At 35.7% G+C, this 14,887-nt stretch overlaps 2 protein-coding genes across 4 annotated transcripts in view; one reads left to right on the top strand and one right to left on the bottom strand.

Annotated features, from left to right (window-relative positions):
• The window catches only part of LOC106143308 (heterogeneous nuclear ribonucleoprotein 27C), a 28,918-nt gene extending 17,668 nt beyond the window's left edge, over positions 1-11,250 (top strand). Inside the window, exons 9-10 of one of the 3 annotated variants that reach the window (XM_060948529.1) lie at positions 1,354-1,435; positions 9,805-11,250. In XM_060948529.1, the coding sequence (XP_060804512.1) occupies positions 1,354-1,435; positions 9,805-9,929 (207 nt within the window). In that variant the 3' untranslated portion in view covers positions 9,930-11,250. Of the gene's footprint in view, positions 1-682; positions 815-1,002; positions 1,490-9,804 lie in introns of those variants that run through there. The other 2 variants (XM_060948531.1, XM_060948530.1) reach the window with 2 other exon arrangements.
• A 1,735-nt stretch (positions 11,251-12,985) lies between these two features.
• Positions 12,986-14,887, bottom strand: part of LOC106143288 (ankyrin repeat domain-containing protein 29-like) — a 36,990-nt gene continuing 35,088 nt past the window's right edge. Inside the window, exons 10-11 of the mRNA XM_013345335.2 lie at positions 13,347-13,419; positions 12,986-13,051 (exon numbers count right to left, since the gene is read on the bottom strand). Coding sequence (XP_013200789.2) covers positions 13,026-13,051; positions 13,347-13,419 — 99 coding nt within the window. The 3' untranslated portion in view covers positions 12,986-13,025. The remainder of the gene's footprint in view (positions 13,052-13,346; positions 13,420-14,887) is intronic.

Genomic DNA, 14,887 nt, shown 5'->3' with positions numbered 1-14,887 from the left:
TTTTTGTGTCTTAAACGACAGCATGAATGATTATTACCCCCAACAGTAGTGTGAATGACAGACGTCTTGAATGTTTTCTGGCTGCATTAAAACTTATCAATTTGGTTGTACTTGCTCGGTCTGTTTGCGAACCCAGTGTGAATGAAACGGTGATTGGTACCTCATTGGTGAGCGAGCGAAATTCAGCGAAAACAATTTAATCGCGGCTGAAATGCAGCATGAATTATATTTAGAGCCATTAGTTTGCCTCCCTGCATCTGTGTGCCGTGTTCCGATTGCTTGTTAAATACGATGTAAGGATGACGACGCCCACTTCTGTGCATGTTTTCAGTGGCGACTATCAATGTGCGATGTCTTTTTGATTTTGAGAGCTATGCTGCGGTTCATAATGACGCGGCGCTCCATACACTAGCCGCCCTTCGAGAGTCAGTACAGTCGCACCGCTATCCATAGTGAAAAATCAAGGAGATTAGTGTTGTTATCAAGTTTCGCTGAAGGTCTCTCATCACCGCCCGCCGCTCCCCTCCCGCTCCCTTCCCCTCGCCTTCGTCTCTTCATCTTGCCCTTGGGGATATTCACACGCTTTGGTCCATCTTCACGCGCTGAGCTACTTACATAAATCTGCTAAAGATTCGTCGTTGTGGCGAGTGGGAGTTTATGTCGTGTAATTCTTCTTTTCCAGTTGGTCGATCAGGGCCCACAAGAGTGGCTCCTCCAGAAAGACAATTAGACATAAGGGCGGGTTACGGATGAGGGTATGTCGCGAAACACTGGGATTTTCTCACTATGGACGGTTCGGTTATTGCGTCGATCGCGCGCGCTCATCAAAAAGTCATCGCATAGCTAGATATATGATAAGCTTTACCTTAGTTCCATTCAATGTTCATATTGCATTTTGTAGCCGTGCGAGATGATTCAATCGGTTTGTGTCATCTCTTACACTTGTAAATTGGCATTTAAAGTACAAATTAGTAAAATTTGGATTTTCTCATATTGTTACAGGTTCATTAATAGATAATTTATCGTTAAAAATAATATTAAGAGCTGTACTTTAAGTGTTCAGAGATAATCTACTATTCTGTTAAATGTAACCCTGAACATATTTATCAAAAAATGTGTAAAGATCATGGGGGCATCACCGAATGCGGCCTAGTTGACATTGAACCTTAAACTATTTTCATATACTTTTTTAAATTTAAAACCCGAAGCATCTCGGCCTCATTTCGATCCTCCATGAAGGCTGGCGCGCGCAGCCGAACATACAAATCAAAATTTAAAAATGGAAGACGTGTAAGTGTCGGTTGCGCGCCCCCGGTACAGTAGTGGGTGTAGTAACGTGTGCGGGACTGGTAGGGCTCCTCGTACGGCGGCGGCGGCTCGCGCGCGTACGGCGCCGGCTCCGACTACCACGCCGCGCCCGCCACGCAACCTCCAGGTGTGCACACACATCCGCATCACGCGCCCAAACACTTCAACGCGAACGAGTTTAACAAGGAGTGGCCCGCCGCCTAATGACACACGCACACCCGCACGCTGCGGACCGCCCGCACGCCCCACGCGGCGCTCGCGCGCTCCTACACCGTACAGTACCGCGCGCAAACCGTTGTCACCGCCCGCGGCCTGTGTCTGCTGCAATACAAGCGCGTTGATTGCGCGGGGTTCATGTAGAACTGTAGGCGCCGGCGCGCGTTCGGGCGGTCCGCAGCACTCGATTGACAGCTATCGAAACTTACTCATAGCCACGACTATACAATGACGTCGTCAAAACTTCCACTTTCTAATAATGTTAATAGACATTTCCACGTCGCACTTAGAATATACAAAAGTTTTTATATAAAAGTCAATTTGTTATAACACAAATTAAACGAACGAAAATATACTTAGAGGTACTCGAAGTGATGGAGTAATTTTATAACAATGCAAGATAATATTATCATACTAAAATAATTGACTGTTTAGAATAAAGAGCATGAAGATTTTTGAGCCCTCGCGGGCGTTATTAAGTCACCTTTGACTACATTAACACAAACCCACACGCGTAAGTAAGGATGTTAATTTTAATACTTAAAATATAAAATGTAGATTAACAATGACAATCAGGTTAGATGTTGACAAGCTCGTCTGATGAGCTCGCCTGTAGAACTAGCGACTAGGCGCTCCGCTATCTCTGAACGCTACGAACCAATGATATTACGTCGCTGTATTGTGTTCGGCATTAGATCACAAAGTGGGTTCTTGATATTACTCGCCAGAAAGATTTCGCGACCCCTCCTCTCAGCTGGAGGACGAAGGACGTGTACGACTTCGTACATTTATTTTTTCTTTGCTAATTTTTTCATTGGATGTGGGCTTTTTTATAATAAAAAGTTTTGATTTTACTCCAATTTTTAAAGTTTCATATATTTCTTTTTCGGATTTTTTAAATGATTTCTTTTAATGGTATCGTGTACGTATTGTTGTTTGATGGGATCTCACTATTTCGCGTAGTGGTGTATCGCTTGTAGAGTAGCGTATGCTATAGTGCCGGGTAGAGGCGCGCGCGCAGTAGTTTACACGCACGCTCGCGGATCCGCGTGTCGAGCATTTGACAGACACTGTTAAACAAGGCCAATTTAGGGAAAATGACCTAAAAGAAACTAAACTTAAGCTAATAACTTGTATAAATATTTGGTATATATATCGGTATGTATGTTTAATATTAGAGTTTTGGTTATTTACCACCCACTAGAGTTAGGAAAATGGTAGGCATGTAATGAAATAATTATGTGTTAATATTTAACAAAACATAGTATGACTGAACGTAATTATATTTTTTAATTTCCCATTTTTAAAAAGGGATCAATTCTGTATAAATATATTCGTAATTTTAATTTGTTTTCTAATATGCATTTTAGTTTTTTATCGCAATTTTAAGTTGATATAATAAATATGGGATTTATACTTTAATGAATTAAATTAACCTGCCAAATTGTTACTGGAGCAAACGTTAATGTTGTATGTGTTAAGTAAATGAAGCTCAAGCACTTTAGATATAGTTCGGTATCGAGGGCCGCCCCGCGGCATCGTCGCACCCTTCGCCTGACCACTGTATATATAACTTACTTGTGTGTAAAGCATAATTTTAATCAATTCTCTCGTCACATAGTTTTAAAGTTTTAATTTATGTGATTGCCAAATAATTTTAAAACTGTATAGAGCTTGGATGGCCTCGCGGCCGCTATGTTAGTGTTATCATGTACGACGACGCGGCGCGCCGAGCGCTCGCCCGCCTCCGTTACAAAGTGAGTTATAATTTAAAATAACATTGTTAGATTAAATTTAATGTTAGTCCTTTACTGTACTATATCGCTCAATCATTTGACCGATCGACTGATTAAAATTTTAGTGATAAGCTAAGTAATGATCGCGGGGGAGCAGCGGCGAGCGCTCGGCGAGGCGCCACACATTATTTGTTGTAATTATCTTAGAGTTTACGACGAACTGAGACTGCCCGCCCGCCGGACGGGGGTTGTTCCTTTAAGTTAATGGATAATAGTACCGCCGCCGCGCGATAAGATTTGTTAATAAATGTTTTAAATAGACAAATTGTTGATGATTACATTGATGCATAATTTGAACGTTAGAATAGGGTTATTTAAGATCGATCCATAAGTATAATTTATCTATGAGGAATATTGTGAGGTGTAATAAGCAAATTTATAAGCGACGCGGTCATTGGCGAGGGGTGCGAGGTTCCAAATTAACGATAAAACATAGAGACTCGCCTTTACATTGTGATGTTCATAGATACGCGAATATTGGGACATTTCCTATAGTTCTATATATAACAGACTCGACTGAACCAATCAGTATAGTACCTTATAACAGTAATGAAATATGTTAGAGTCGTCGGTGCCCGACTGCCCATTAGGTTACGTATCGCTTCGTTTACTCTTCTCGTTCCTATGTTAGGCTAATTTGTTCATTCCTCGGTTGTAGCCGTCTGTAGGTTCTTTTTGGTCGTACGTTCATGTCGCTTTTAATATGCATTTGTTCACATTAACCCGCTCACCGCTCAATCCGCGCTCTCAGAACGCATATCAGAATCATTTCGGTTAATTATTATTACTGTAGGTTTAATGTACAACCACCGATAAAACGATGAAATTGTTCACACCTGTTTTAATATTAGGAAACGATGCCTTACAAAAAGTTAAGTGAATATATAGACGTTTTATATTATGTTAATTTCAGTGATATTGATATAGCACTAAGGTGTAAGTAACGGGCTGGGACCCTCACTCACAAACCTTTGGAACAATTTAAGAACTTAGTTTGTAATGAAGCATCATGGCAATGTTCTAATTAACATAAAGAGTATAATTTATTTAAATAAAATTATAATATGTATTAGAAATTTTAGATTTACTCAACATTAAACTTAGTGCAAATTATTGTGAAAAATCAATTGAGACTATTTATATGGGTTTTTAATTATTATTATATAGGAGAAGACATAAAATATTGGATGAATTTATTAATTAAAATAGTTAGCAAATTACAAATACGGTAAGACTCGTTAGAGGCTCGTCTGTCAAATGCTTCCCACACACGGGCGCGCGCGCGGCCGCGCTCCGCGTCTCTACCGCGGCCACTCCCCCTGCACCACACGACGCGCTCACGGTCTTCCCCCCACCACACCCGACACCCGTGACGTAGTATACTGCTCAGGACATTTTGAAATAGTAAGAAATATTTTGTAAAACCGTGAGTGACACAAGCATCCCTGCATTTTAAATATCACACACTATAATATCGACATAAAATTTACACAGTATCTTTATAATAATGTTTATGAAATAATATTTTTAATCATGATGGCTTAACTGTAGTACTGTTGTGTAGTAAACCTTTCGACTCTTGTTTGTAATACTTTATATTATAGTGTACGCAGTTTTTATATGTGTATGTTTATTCAGTAGGTATATAATGGTAACATGTTTGTGTAAAAGTGTATTTTGGTATTATTATAACTAACTAGCCGCACTCAGCGCGAGCCGACGCTCGGCGCCGTGCTCATTATACATTAATAAATTTATTATCGTAATTGACTAATTATGCAAGACCCCTAGTGTTAAAGTTAGATTAGCCACAAACTCTTTTTAAGTTCACCTTCAAGTCGTTCTAATAAAATTAAATAATTTGCATTTAATAATATCGGCCGCCACTCGCCGATAGCACTGGTAGTCCACTCGAGACTAACTTTAAAAACAATGCAGGTATTATTAATATAACACCTCATATTTATATCTAGACTTAAATATAAATGTAATTATTGAAACCATTTTATCGTAAAATAAATTTGCACAGGCTTTACATTTAATTATAACATTAATTATTATAAAAAACTAGGGCAAGTTGTTATTTATTTCTGTTTAAATTAAAAATTGATGTTGATTATTTTTTAACTATATTTTTCTTTATAGTGGATTAAAGTACATTATTCTCGATCGAATAGATTTCAAAAATGTTAGGTAAACTAATTGACTGATGTACAATATTTAAAGTAATTTACTTACGCAGTATATAAGTTTACTTTACGCCGCCCTTTTAGGGGGCGGGTATAATTATACAGACATGTATTAATTTCCTAAAGTGTAATTAAATTGGAAACGGCGTCCGCGACCGACATCCACTATGCATGTTACAATTGTAAGACTATTATCTAGATTTGTTATAATCTTATAATGTGTAATCTACTATACTTAGCCCTAAAGAGAGCATAATTGTTGCGTGCGCAGCGGGCGCAAGGTGACGGCGCGGGCGTCGCCGAACCGGCGCGTGCGCCGCCGCCTCGCGCTACACTTACTTTATGTTCGTTATATAAAAAGGAAAATTATGATAGACTTAACCGATCGTCCTTTTTGTTTCTTTTTTTTACATTATCTAATGATAATTAGTTAATTACGGTTTAAATTATTAATTTTAACCGAATCACTATAAGTAAGAAATGCTTGTACGCGTTGAATAATATTGATGTAATAAAGTACTATCGATACACTGAGGTCTTTCGACTTAGAAAATTATGCATTATTCATATTAGGTATTTTGGGTATATATTAGTGTTAGATTTAACTGGTAACATAAGTATATGTAGTTGTAATGTAATGGAAAGATAAAAAAGTTTTGTCGTAGTTTCCTATAATTAAGCTTCTTCTATCTTAATGGATTAAGTAATACTTCTGGTTGATTAATTAAAATATTAATATTACCACTGCAAATATTTGAAATATCTTATGATGAAATATATATCTACTTTAAGGACATTATAAAAGCGTAGATAATTAAAAGAAATCAAAAATTTCAAAATAATACTGGCATTTTTAATGTTACCCCTAACCCCTTTAGTAAGTTTCTCGTGAGTTATCATAATTTTTGTTTTTATATAGTAACATAACGCCCAAGCCGTAATTGAGAACATTACTCCTAATAATAGTCTTACCAAAGCTAACATCAACCATACACATATAAAACTATTAAAACTTTGATTATTATCCATATCTTCGCTTTATAAATCACTTTTTCATTCCCAAAAAAACATTTTCTTTTTCTTTGAATCTTTTTCTCACTAACATCTTCCTTCACGTAGTTCAGAAGACGCTTTGATTATAAACTTGAGGCTATTAACTTTATACGTCTCCATTTTTACCTAGAAACGAATGATTTTCGCCTTAGATTGTAGTTAAAAATTATGAGTTTATGATTAATCATCAATTTTCAGACAAAAACATTTATATATATTTTAACCCTTTCCATGCGGCTGGCGTAATATCACGTATAACTAAAAACCGTTGGCCACACGGTGGGCGTATTATTGCGTCCAAGAGAAATCCTTGTGTTAAACGATTAGACCAATGTGATAGTTGGTTCCCCTGTACTGTAGTTATAAACCCAACAACCTTACGTGAAACGGTGGAAAAATACTTACTTATTATTATGTAGATACGAGTGCATGATTTACGCCGATAGTGTTGTAAGCTTTTTACATCAAAAGTCTAATAAAAGGAGAATAATATGAATGGTAAGTTTATTACTTATAATTCTTAATAATGTGTTTTACCTCGAATCCTTTTGATTTCGATAATATTTTTAAAGATAAATCTTCAGATGAGACTCAAATTGACGAGCATGAACCATATTCGCAACCAAATTTTATCGACGATGATGAGATGTCGCAAAGTATTTTATCTAGAAAACGAGGAAGAAACAATGAAATTTCTCCCGAAACTATTGACAAGGTCAAAGAATCTCAAGTATTTAAGATACCGCAACGAATTATACAAAATAAAGTGAAATGTTATGATGACACTCCAAATCCGATAACACCATGTCCAATACAAACACAATACAATGTACAAGATATGTCAACTAGCCAGTTACTTATTGTACCCTCATAAATTAAATTTTAAGCTACCCTCGTTACATTTTATTATAACCCTAGATTTTTTTTAAAAGCATAAAAATTAATATAAATGAGTATGGAAAAAACTGAGTGTTAATTTGCTTATATGCTTGCTCATACCCAGTTGCCCAAAAAATTATTATAATTAATAAAAATTTGATTTCAATATACTACATAATTCAGTTTTTTATAAAAAATATATATGCAAGTGATTTTATATAAATATTTGATATTCTTTTTGTATTTTTGCAGCAAATGTTCATTATTCTTAATCATAATTCAATTTCGCTCATTTCTGCTTATAGTAAAGACGTTATTGTTCCAAGGTATGGCAACACCAAAATTGTCTATATAATTTTGAAAACGAAATAATACGCCAACCGCGTCTAGCGAAAAAAATTACAGGACGCAATAATACGCCTTCCGTACAGTAGAACCATTTTTGTTAGGACGTAATATCTCGCCCATCGTTTCGTAGAAGGGCCTTAATACAAAACCGCCCGTACAGAGACGGCGAAATTGAAATAATGCTTCCGCATGGAAAGGGTTAAGCAAAGTGTAACGTATTAAATAGGAAACTAAAAATCATTATTCATAAGTATGTATTTCCAATATCCTCAAGTTCATCATATAGCTCATACAAGTGGTATTATTTCTCCTTATTTTCGGTTTAAACGATAATTTTCTTTTTACACATCTTGATGCTGGACTAGTAGGAGGATAATAATATAACTATATCTTCGCGCATGTACTAATACTAAATGTACGGCAGAGGGCGATGGTGTGGCCAGCGCTACGGGAAGTCCCAAGTTCATGAATGTACCACAGATGAACGATGCCATCGGATCGCCGGCACAGGTCGAAATATTCTTTCTAAACGAGTCTGAAACTTATCAGGCGAACGTTTAGCCTACGCACGGTTCGACAACATAATGTTTTGTCCACAATAATTGGCTGTCAGTACTTTTCAACTTTGTTAAAGCTTATAAGTCCATTCTGTCGGCGACGAAAAATTATTTCGTCGAACCGTTCGTACGCCAAACGACCGTCGAAGAATAGTTTCAAAATCTTTTAAACTATACACGGCGATAATGCTAAAAAAAGATGATAGAGGGCGACAATCCCGAAAAAAAAGATGTTCCAATACTGTGTGTTAAAGACCCAGTGGAAACTCGGAAGTTTGACATCTGGTGTTCTATTACTCTTGGTTTAAAACTGTTCCACTGAGACTATGGACACACACACTAATGCTATATTTTTGGCAGGATTGTTGACGCCTTGTTGCGGTTGACGGTAGAATGAAAAAAAATCAGAATGGTTTTAGGTTCCACGTTCTTTTACGACTGATGAAGAGGGACTGCGATGAGGAATAGATCGTTCACTTTATTCATTTAAACCAAAGTGTAGAGATTTAGTGGAATTGATGGTGAATTTTCCGCAAATTTCTCATTGGAATTAGGTATGAAGTTAAAAAATGGCGCACGTTTTAATGAAATAAAACTACGGGGCCAACCGGGTGTAAATGCTTAAAGACTTCTTATATGCAAATTAATATAAATAGAACTATATGTTAAATATAAAGTAGATATGACAAATAAATATTTCAACACCAGGTCCCGATGATATATTGTGGCGGAATGGTGTCCCCTCAGCCCTCGTTTTGTAACGTATCAGATATATCGGCTTCTGTGTCAGGTTTCTGCTACAATATCTATCCATTGCCAATCATCAGTTGTAGATCCATTAATAATTATTGAGCGTCAGTTACCAAGCGATTTAAGGTCTTTATTTACTTGTACCTAGTATTTTTCGGAGAACTTACATACTGCCCATGATGAGTAGTGGCGCCAATTCAAATACGTAGTTATTTCTTTGCTGATATGGTAACATTTGGCGGATATAGATATTAGTCTAAGAGTAACAAGAAATAAAAATTAAAATATAAAAAGAGATCTTGTTATCTGACGTTTAGAAAGTATACTAAATCTAGATTATGTGGAAAGTAGACTATGGTAGATAGATATGCTGTCGAAAAGAACATACTTTAAGTATATTGATAAATCACAATAATCTAATAGGAAAGACTTGCTTATTTTTTTTTATTTGTATTATTTATATTATTAATAAGACTTGGCTCTTGACAAAACCCAAATCTCCCTAGAACGATTATCATGATCTATCAATACGTAGGCTTAGGCTAGTTAGGGTGAGTGGAAGTGGTGCGTGGTGCGGTAAGTTTTCATTATTTAATTTTTACAAATATCTAAGTATAGTAAATCATTAAAATTCAAATGCTTCAAATTATTGCTGAAGATAAACTTGGAAACTAAACTGAGAGTTATAAGCATTCAATTGGTATACAGGTGACGATTATGAATACACCGGAGGCTCGGGCGATGGATACCAAAGGTCATCGAAACGGAGCTACCACGGCACTTCTTCAAGCGGCACTGCATCGGCATCTTCTTACCATCCCTATAGGCGTTAATAATTGAACGGCGAACTTTCACAACTTATGCGAGCCTGCTATTTCATCGTCAAATATTATTGTCTGTCTGTTTATTTTGACTATTTTAATATTTAAAATGTCCATACTTCTACAAACGAAACAGACAATTTATTTGACTTATAAAACATCTTAGAAACTATTTTGGTAGGGTAAGTTTTCTTACTGCTGGCAACAATTTTACAATTATTTTTAAATTTGCGATTCCCGCCGTTTATCCATTCACGTCAAACTGTACGTACTTGTATATTATTGTAACTTTTAACGAATGCAATCATTGAGTTTGTAAATGGTTTTTTTTTGGCGAAAAGAAGTGTGTGAGAAACGGTACATATCATGTATCCCAATGTATTTTTGATATATTTTTATTGACAAAGTTTTATTTGGCAGCTGTTTTGACTTTGATGTTGCCATTAACGTAAAGGCAAAATTTGACCAAACATTTTCGAAAACGCGGATTTGGTGATTTTCTTACACACTTATTTTCTGACATCTTATTAGATAGTAGATTGTTTTTCTTTCTTTTGGACATATTTGCGTAGTATGGGATGATATTAACCGAGAATATAAAAATTTTAAGTTGTAACCATCCATGCAAATGATATAAGTATTTTTTGCAGTAGTTGATCATACGAAGAGAATGTATTGAATTTATACAGTCATGTTTTAGATATTTTGCTGTCTTCTGACAGTATAATTTATACATGTTAATAATGGAATTCTCTTACCTTATGAAGTCAGTTTAATTTAAGCCGTCGCAATATTGTAAATTACATAGGACTTTACGGGTATACAGACGCCTGAGAGAATCAAACTGCGTTATACCTACTGAGTAACTTGCACACATAGAATTTGAAAAAGGGACGACCTGGATACAACGTAATAAAAGAGATGTTATTTGACACCTAAATTTTACACACACAAACTTAAAAAAATTGTTCACGTTCGATCTTTATCTTAAGTAGGTACTACATTGCACTTATTTTTATGTAATTACGGTTGTGTTTATAGAACAATATTAATCAACTAGGGCTTTGATTTGTGGTCATGGTTGTAAGTATTCATATTCTCACATAAATTTAGTAAAATCATTTATAATCGTACCATTTTGAGGTTGCATTTATGAGGTAAATCACAGTGTAATAGCGAATAACTTCAGTTTTTAGCGTGCGTAATCTTGTTTTGTGATGCTTCCCTTATGCTCAATTTCATTCCTCCAAATCTTACGTATTCAAATGTTTTTTTTATGTTTCGATTCTTGACACTTGTATTTTTACTTGAATAAAAGTACTACTAATTTTAAGTTTTATTTAAATTCACCGAAGACTGCCGCTAGCCCGACCGAATAATCCAATAATTTAGTATGTAAATGATACACATTAGCTATGTTTTTGAGAAAGTCCAAACACTATATTTTTTTTATAATAAACGATTTTATTTTTGAATAATTTTAAAATACATTTTATGTTACACGAATAGGTAGGCCTTGTTAATATTTAAATAATTTACGAATAAAATTTAATGACTTTGCGTAAGCACAATCAAAAATAGATCAGTGTTATATAAATTAATGTAATTACAATTAATATTTATACTTCGAAGATGTAATATAAAATAGAATTTAATGTACAGTCATTATATTAATGTTCTTAAATATAAAATTGATTAAATTTACACAGACGGACAGGTGCTCGCATTAGGTCAGACAATTTTAATTTAGAAATAACCCTAGACATAATCTTATAGTTTACATTTAAAATTAAGAGGTTTATTATCTTAAACACTTGAATTTATAATATTTTAGCATAGCAATATCTCTGGAGCGTAGAAATAATTAGTCGCCTACACATTATTTCTAAGCAATCTATTTTGGCATAGATTTTAATGTTTTTAAAAATAAAGTCGTGTTTGGTAAATTAGTGTTTACGGAAAATTCCTATGTAGAAATAATCTTCAAAATAAATTGTGTAAAGATATTTAAAAACATTATTTATTTTAGCTATAATAACTTACAAACTAATCAATGGACAGAAATATGTAAGCATTGCGTTCGTTCGTTCTTTTATTACAAAAGTGATTGGGACGTGCATTTTAAATAGACAAAAGTGCACTTTACAACGAAGAATTACTGCTTGCTTATGCATGGTAAGGCACAAGGATAGTGATAAAATGGACTAAATTGAAATTGACAAAGTTGTTCCTCGACAGAGTAAAAAGGCCAATAAATCTTATAGTAGGTAAATATAAAAGGGGAAGACTAGAAATTTTAGGAATGACAATAAGCACTATGAATTAAAATCTAAAAATACATATAAAGGTACGAATGTGAATCTATTTGGACATGGGGCCTACTGTTAGGTATCTTATTCATATAAACTTGAAATTTCGACCAGTTGCTTTTCAAATAAATAGAAAGCGTGACAAGGGTTAATCGGAGGTCATCTAACTACTAGTTAACTAAACTTTTGAGCAGTTGGCGGTTTTGAGCAAGCGTTTAATCCTTAGTTCTTCGCGTCCATTCACTCGATAAAGCCGGAATTGGCCTCGTCAGTGAGGTAGTGGGGCGAACTTGGGTTAAATTTCATGGGTCCGTGGAGGAATTTCTGCGAGCTGTGCAATTTGCGCAGTCGCATGGCCGAGGCGCCGCGTCTTCGGGAAGGTGCGCGTGGGCAGCACGATAGCAGAGCTCGCGGTAGCGGGCGCAGCCTGGAAGATGATGGTAATTTTGATAGGTTTGGTATTGCAGTTATTGGTTTACCTACTTAATGTAGAAGAGTTGATGCGCAGCGATCAAATGATATATCGAATAGTAGAATTATTATAAAACTATTTTTAACTGAGAAACAAATGTGGGGAGCTGTGGTAGAGTACAATTATCGTATACGATTCGATCCATAAGATTTATTAGGTGAAATAGCAATGACGTGGAAAGAACTAACGAATGGGTCAGCGCAACGCAGTATTAGTTTTTTCCATTTCAGTGAAAGTGTGCAACTAACCTGTAGGAGGAAGAGCTAGCCTCGTGTCAGCCGCAAACCCTCGCTGTGCCAGCCTGTCGAGCAGAGTGGTGGCCGACCATCACCGCTCACTGTCCTGATCCATTGCTGGGAAAATGAAGAACATTCTGTTGGTATTGGACTAGTACCTAAGAGTTCCATATTCATGTATTTTGGCCGATATTAGCGCATTGAATTTAATAAAAAATAGTTGTTTTCTTGTTGAATCTTCGTCGAGAGCATAAATATAGCTGAGAAGGCGAGGGCCTTTTCAGAAATTTAAATATATATGAGACAAAACTAATAAATACCGCAACGTCCCACAGGTGGAAGGATTAGGGATTGACAATATTTTTTTTTATTTTGTCATTTAGTTTTGCCAATTGTGGATCAAGGCACTCACTTTCGCTGGAAGAAGGAGAGTGACCACCGTACTTGTCACTGTTGCGTCGAGATGTGGACCCGTCTGATTGCTCCTGTGATTTGAAGGCAATAATAATTCACAGTAAACAATTTAATATGGCATATAATAATAATAGTATTTGTGTATTTTTATATTTTATTCGGCTAGATAGACTTACCGACTACTTACTTTTTGAAAAACTTAGTGTTCCTAACATTATAAATAGATACTTAGGAACGTGGCATATTAGTTTTTTCAAGACTGTTGGCTCTATGTACTCCGCAAGGGATATAGACGTGATTATATGTATGTATGTACTTAGGTGACGTGATTATATGTATGTTTTACATATAATGTTCAGTCTTTAAATATTTTCTAGTACTCATTGATTACGTCTCAATAAATGAGAGTAATAATGAGAGTTTCTATTCGACCTGCTCGTCGAACCGCCTTGTTGAGTTCGCGATAGTTCAATTTATAGAAATCCCAAACGCCTTTCCTCGTCAATCTTACTATCGCTGTTTCGCTTTTTATTAAGACGTGAAACGAGACGGCGATAGCTTTTCCATCCTGATGCCAGGCTACGGAGACAGGTCTTGAGAAATTTCTGCTCATCCTTACGGAATTGAATAATTTCACATCACTACGCGTGCTGCCGGGGTAGGTATACCGCAGAGACGACGCGTTAATTTAAACAGCACCGGCCTGAGTGCGGTCCCCGGGGAAATGAGATGAAAATTTAGGCAATTTATTAGTATGCGGCTGTTTTCCGGGCGGCCTGAGCGCAAAGTTGTTGCCACTCGTACGTCTTATGTCAAAAAGTTGGGACTAAATGACTCCAGTGTTTCGTTTTGTACGAGTTAGCAATGTTTGTTTTACGGAGCCAAGGGGTTTCTTATCCAGAACACAAATATGTATGCATGTCCTTACCTACTTTAAGAAAATTCTAACTTTCCTTTATGTTTTTCACGCAGGTACTAAAATGCACTTTAAGATTACCTACTCATGAATTCAAGATATTTCGAATGAAAGAAAAAAAATTCGAATACTTTTCTGGTGAACCTATTTATTTATGTATTACTTGAAAATTGCACTATCGACAAATATACTTCTCTAATTGACTGTACCTTTAAAATGTATGCTGAACTGATTCCATTAAACGATCTATTTATCACCATTCTCTTATGCTTGGATGGAAAAATCTAACGATCCTTACATTATAAAAGGGAAAATGTGTAACTTTACCGAGCGCCGAGGAACAACTTTATAACGCGATGATATCTAACTTTTTTAATTTAACCATATTTATTCATGTAATGAATTTCTTTGATGTTAAACAATTATTAAAGTAGACTCGATTAATCCTGTAATGTAATAAGTGTAGCCACAAAGCATGTAATGATTTCTCATTGGTTAAAAATATTTCACCCATCATGAACATTCAACATAAGGATCTGTATTTCTTTGCAAGTCGCAGATTTTACAATATTATTGAAAACACACTGCATCGTACTTGGGCATGAAAAGGTCAATTTTATTCT

The sequence above is a fragment of the Amyelois transitella genome, chromosome 16 (genome assembly GCF_032362555.1).
Source record: "Amyelois transitella isolate CPQ chromosome 16, ilAmyTran1.1, whole genome shotgun sequence".
NCBI lineage: Eukaryota > Metazoa > Arthropoda > Insecta > Lepidoptera > Pyralidae > Amyelois > Amyelois transitella.
Note: the sequence above shows the minus strand (reverse complement) of the source record. Positions and strands in the feature narration are given on the sequence as shown.